We start from the raw sequence: 5,786 nt of genomic DNA, 5'->3' as shown, positions 1-5,786 counted from the left end.
TGTCTATTCCACAAATTACGACCGGCTAAATCTATGACATTAAAATGCCTATTTACTGTGTTCCATCTGACTGCACAATCCACTGTCTCATCAGTCCAGCCAGGCAAGTGATAAACCTGATCTCCACTATAAAAAGCATCTAGACATTAAATCACATTTCTTTTAGACTAACATTTAGTTTTCAACAGCGGAGGTTTGTTTGCTGTCTGTCTTTCTGACATTTGCAACATTGTGTCAATATTAAAATGAGATCTCCAGCTGTTCCATAGTAATGAATGTGTAGGGGTCGGGGCAAGACAGATAGGCAGGCAGCGTTTCTAAACCAGTTGAAATCATGAATCAGCTGACATCATTTTTGGTGGATATATACAAAGCAATGCCAATTAAAAAAAGGAAACGAGATGCAGCTAGTTTGCAGTTTTTCCAGCTTCAGTTTGAAGTGATTGTATTCGGTGTGTTGTTGGCTAGCTCCTCTGATCAACAGTGTCCCGAAGAGAGAGTAAAATGTCATTGTGAACGCACAATGTCAATGCCATCATTGTAAATAAGAATTTGTTCTTCACTAACTTGCCCAGTTAAATAAAGGTTGAATAAAAAAATGATATGCCAGGCGAAATCGCGCCACGTTAGCTCATTGTTATGCATGTATCCAAATAAAGTTCACTAGAAAACAGCTTAAACAAATGCAGCTACTGTTGTTATTCTGACTGCACTGTTTGATGTGACTGTAAGTTAGCTGTAGCAAGCAAGAGATAAGACTGTTGCCAGCCAATATGGCAATGTAAGATTTAATTTATTAATCATAGGAGTAACGTGTGTCTTTATGTGACCTCAACTCATCAGAGTTCATCTCTTTGATTGCTGGCAGAGGAGGGTGAGGGCACGCCTCCTCCTTCCTTGGCGATGCCTGGGGGCATAGGCCGTCCCTGGCCGTCCTGCTTGCTGCTTCGCTGGGTGTTCTGCCGGTCCCAGTCGGTGGTTGTGGCCTCATCGTCCCAGATGGTGGAGGTCTCTGTGTCGCTGAAGTAGCCCGGCTCGCCAGTATAGTGGGTGGGGAAGAGGAGCAGCGGCTCCACAGAGAACGCCAGCAGGTCCCTCTGCTCAAACTGGGCCATGTACTCCTCCCTGAGGGCAAGGAGAGTTGAGGAGAATTAAAAAACAATAACACATGCCCGGTGTGAAAACAAACTCTTCTCCTAGCTCCAAAAGGCCCACTGGAAGATCTGCCTGGAAGCACCACCATATTGATTGCACCGTTTTAATCTCTACCTGGTCTCTTAAGATCAGCAAACACTGGGTTTGCAGGGACAAATGTCACTCAACAAGCATGTGCTTGGTGAATAAGGTGCTTGCGGGAGAGAGATAGAGTGAGAATGTGGACACTGCATTTAAAAGACAAAAGCCTGTCTGACCACTGGAACTCACCGTGGGTGCTTGTTGAACATGACAGGCAGGTACTCATCCACAGGTAGCATCTTGCCCAGGGCCCGGGCTCCCAGGAGCCTCTTGGCCCCCTGCAAGGAGAGGGCGTAACCCAGGGTCCAGTAGGAATAGTCAGGGTGTACCAGGTTACTGACCCCCTCCACCCAGCGCTCCGGCTGCTTCACCTGCAGCCGCTTACGCCCCACATAGCTGAGAGAGAGAGGGAGAGAAACGTCAATTTATAAAGCATTCCTAGAAAAAGAAGCCATTTTACACTACTATGCTGCATCCTAAGATCAGACACACGTTGGAATCTTGTCTGTCTGTCTGCGTGTCTATGTTCGAGTGTGTATGCAGCCAATCAGCCCTCACATCAGATCCCAGTCCAGTCCCACTCGGTCCACGTTCTCCATGATGGTCACCAGTCTGCTGCGGAAACGCGGCTCAAACCTCACATCATCCTCCAGCACCAGCACACGCTGCAGTCCCTGTTCCACCACCTAGGGGGAGACATGCACCACAGGACAGCCACTGAGCCAGGGTTTGAATCTCCAAATACTTGATGCATTAAAACAAGTGACATTGCTTTCTATCTTATATCTTTACATCTAAAGTAGTTTGAGCACTGTTACGGATCATTATCCTTTTACTGCAGTGGGATAAATCAGGGTCACACAGAGTGATTCTTGGTGGTCTTAAACAAATCTACTTTGAAACAAAAGTATACGACACACACATGGTTATGGGCTTACAAAAAATAAGACACATGTACCATGTCAGATGTAGAGTTTAAATGTATTCAGTTTTGAGTTTGTATCCCAATATTACACTTTATATAGATCACAGAAGCCTTAAATGCAACAAAACCGTTTGACATAAAAACACAGAATTTTTGGGCCAAAAAATGAAAGGAAAGTTTATTAACTATGAACATTCCACCCATAAGGCCACTAGAGGGCGATCTGGTCATTTGACTGCAGGAAAAGGGTGTACCGTTATCAATAAAAGTGGAAGCTATAAATATTTATTAGGATTTTTATGCAACGTTTGTGTACCTGTTCCATGTATAGTCTAGATGTGTACCTGTTTCCATGTATAGACTAGATGTGTACCTGTTCCATGTATAGACTAGATGTGTCCCTGTTTCCATGTATAGACTAGATGTGTACCTGTTCCAGGTATAGACTAGATGTGTCCCTGTTTCCATGTATAGACTAGATGTGTACCTGTTCCAGGTATAGACTAGATGTGTCCCTGTTTCCATGTATAGACTAGATGTGTACCTGATCCATGTATAGACTAGATGTGTACCTGACCCATGTATAGACTAGATGTGTACCTGTTCCATGTATAGACTAGATGTGTCCCTGTTTCCATGTATAGACTAGATGTGTACCTGTTCCAGGTATAGACTAGATGTGTCCCTGTTTCCATGTATAGACTAGATGTGTACCTGATCCATGTATAGACTAGATGTGTACCTGTTCCAGGTATAGACTAGATGTGTCCCTGTTTCCATGTATAGACTAGATGTGTACCTGATCCATGTATAGACTAGATGTGTCCCTGTTTCCATGTATAGACTAGATGTGTACCTGTTCCATGTATAGACTAGATGTGTACCTGTTCCATGTATAGACTAGATGTGTACCTGTTTCCATGTATAGACTAGATGTGTACCTGATCCATGTATAGACTAGATGTGTACCTGATCCATGTATAGACTAGATGTGTACCTGATCCATGTATAGACTAGATGTGTACCTGATCCATGTATAGACTAGATGTGTACCTGTTCCATGTATAGACTAGATGTGTACCTGTTCCATGTATAGACTAGATGTGTACCTGTTCCATGTATAGACTAGATGTGTACCTGTTCCATGTATAGACTAGATGTGTACCTGATCCATGTATAGACTAGATGTGTACCTGTTCCATGTATAGACTAGATGTGTACCTGATCCATGTATAGACTAGATGTGTACCTGATCCATGTATAGACTAGATGTGTACCTGATCCATGTATAGACTAGATGTGTACCTGTTCCATGTATAGACTAGATGTGTACCTGTTCCATGTATAGACTAGATGTGTACCTGATCCATGTATAGACTAGATGTGTACCTGTTCCATGTATAGACTAGATGTGTACCTGTTTCCAGATATTGTAGTGACTGAGGAAGCAGCCGATCTCCCCTCGCGTCAGCACACGCCCTGAATACGGGTCTTTGTACCCAGGCAGCATGTCTATGCCCATCGCTTGCAGCTGGGACGAGTTCAGGGCTCTGAAGAAAATAAAAGATTAATAAAACATAATTAAATGTTCAAACCCAGCCCAGGTGCGTAGGTCTAGATTTACTACAAGTTTGCACCTGTGCTGTGTTGGCACCTGTTCTTTTTCTGATTCAATTCAGAACGGTAGAACAAAAGATCAAAGGAAAATTAAGATACTGATAATACATCAAAGTTTCATGTTTGAGGAATCCATGCTCACTTTGTTACATGTTTTGTTTAACCTTTATTTAATTAGGCAAGTCAGTTAAAAACAAATTCTTATTTACAATGACGGCCTACCCCGGGCCAAACCCGGACAACGCTGGGCCAATTGTGCGCCGCCCTATGGTACTCCCAATCACGGCCGGTTGTGATACAGCCTGGAATCTAACCAGTGTCTGTAGTGACGCCTCTATCACTAAGATTAGGTGGCTTAGACCGCTGCGTCACTCAGGAGCCTGAGTGGAACCATAGTGGAGAGGAGTGAGGATTCAGTATGGATAGCAGGCAATGTATTTTATTTCCTTCTGAAATAACAGGTGCAGACGCTTATGTAAAGTGCTTTTGGATTGGTGTGTCGTACTTGCCATCCACCGCCTCTGTCAGTGTGATATCAATGCCCAGAACGGCAAGGGTGCTCAGCATTCGATCCCGCCGGTCAATGCGACGCTTCAGATTAATCAGAAAGATCTAGAATGAAGGCGCGGAGAACAGGTCACTAAAATCCAACTGTTCCATCCATTATCACCTTTCTCATGATTTGTATGAAACAGACGTTTCTGTGATTTCTTTCAAACAATGACAGTGGATGACTAAAGCTATACCATAGTGTAGATATACAGTAGTGTAGATATACAATAGTGTAGATATACAGTAGTGTAGATATACAATAGTGTAGATATACTGTAAGTACATTCTCAGTACCTCATCAAATCCCATCTTTTCCAGAGGTTTAGCTGTATGGTGCATGTATTTGGACGGCTTCATGAGGTAATCGACTGAAGAAAAATACCTGTATTAGACTCTTATTACCAGATAAAAGATAAAAGCAGATCACACTGTGTTAAGACATTTGCCATCTATGATTTGTAAGGGAATTCGTCAGTCTCTCATTAATGACCAGTTTAGGGATTCTCTGAAGAGACGGGGAGAGACGGAGAAGCAGAAGAGATAACAGAAGAGTGAGAATTCTGACACGGCTGTGAAAGTGAAAGTCAAACGGCATCACAGAGACTGGTCTGTAGGAGAGGGGAGATACGTTCAAATATAGTGAGGGTAGTGTGTGTGTGTGTGTGTGGGTGCGTGGGTGGGTGAGTGTGTGTGTGTGTGTGTGGGTGGGCGTGAGTGTGTGTGTGTGTGTGTGTGTGTGTGTGTGTGTGTGTGTGTGGGTGCGTGGGTGGGTGAGTGTGTGTGTGTGTGTGTGTGTGGGTGGGCGTGAGTGTGTGTGTGTGTGTGTGTGTGTGTGTGTGTGTGTGTGTGTGTGTGTGTGTGTGTGTGTGTGCATGTGTGTGTGGGTGTGGGTGGGCGTGGGCGTGAGTGTGTGTGTGGGTGTGTGTGAGTGAGTGTGTGTGTGTGTGTGTGGGCATGTGTGTGTGGGTGTGGGTGGGCGTGGGCGTGAGTGTGTGAGTGTGTGTGTGGGTGTGTGTGTGTGTGGGTGTGTGTGTGTGTGGGCATGTGTGTGTGGGTGTGGGTGGGCGTGGGCGTGAGTGTGTGTGTGGGTGTGTGTGAGTGAGTGTGTGTGTGTGTGTGTGTGGGGCATGTGTGTGTGGGTGTGGGTGGGCGTGGGCGTGAGTGTGTGAGTGTGTGTGTGGGTGTGTGTGTGTGTGCATCAGAGTACTCACTCAGAGCCTCGGTCATAGTGTGGCTAAAGCTCTCCACCTCCTCCTCCAGACTTTGCTCTTGCTTCAGAGGCAGTGGCAGATACCCATAATGCTCTCTATTACATATGTACATCTGCACATCTGTATGGAGTCACAGGTTTAACATTAGACACATAAAACATAATACATATAAATAATAATTGAGTGTTTGTTTGAGCCTGCCTGGAGTGCCACATAGCCCAGCTATTCCACTGGTTCCACTGTGC

The 5,786-nt window shown here is 44.7% G+C and overlaps 1 protein-coding gene across 1 annotated transcript in view; it reads right to left on the bottom strand.

The window, feature by feature from the left end:
- Positions 1-741: 741 nt before the first annotated feature.
- LOC112226384 (procollagen galactosyltransferase 2-like) overlaps positions 742-5,786 on the bottom strand; it is an 8,162-nt gene continuing 3,117 nt past the window's right edge. Inside the window, exons 5-11 of the mRNA XM_042307869.1 lie at positions 5,542-5,661; positions 4,625-4,698; positions 4,284-4,390; positions 3,579-3,711; positions 1,795-1,922; positions 1,426-1,632; positions 742-1,125 (exon numbers count right to left, since the gene is read on the bottom strand). Of these exons, the coding sequence (XP_042163803.1) occupies positions 840-1,125; positions 1,426-1,632; positions 1,795-1,922; positions 3,579-3,711; positions 4,284-4,390; positions 4,625-4,698; positions 5,542-5,661 (1,055 nt within the window). The 3' untranslated portion in view covers positions 742-839. The remainder of the gene's footprint in view (positions 1,126-1,425; positions 1,633-1,794; positions 1,923-3,578; positions 3,712-4,283; positions 4,391-4,624; positions 4,699-5,541; positions 5,662-5,786) is intronic.

Source organism: Oncorhynchus tshawytscha, linkage group LG28, assembly GCF_018296145.1.
Source record: "Oncorhynchus tshawytscha isolate Ot180627B linkage group LG28, Otsh_v2.0, whole genome shotgun sequence".
NCBI classification, from domain to species: Eukaryota; Metazoa; Chordata; class Actinopteri; order Salmoniformes; family Salmonidae; genus Oncorhynchus; species Oncorhynchus tshawytscha.
The sequence above is the reverse complement of the archived record's forward strand: the minus strand, read 5'-3'. Positions and strand labels throughout refer to the sequence as shown.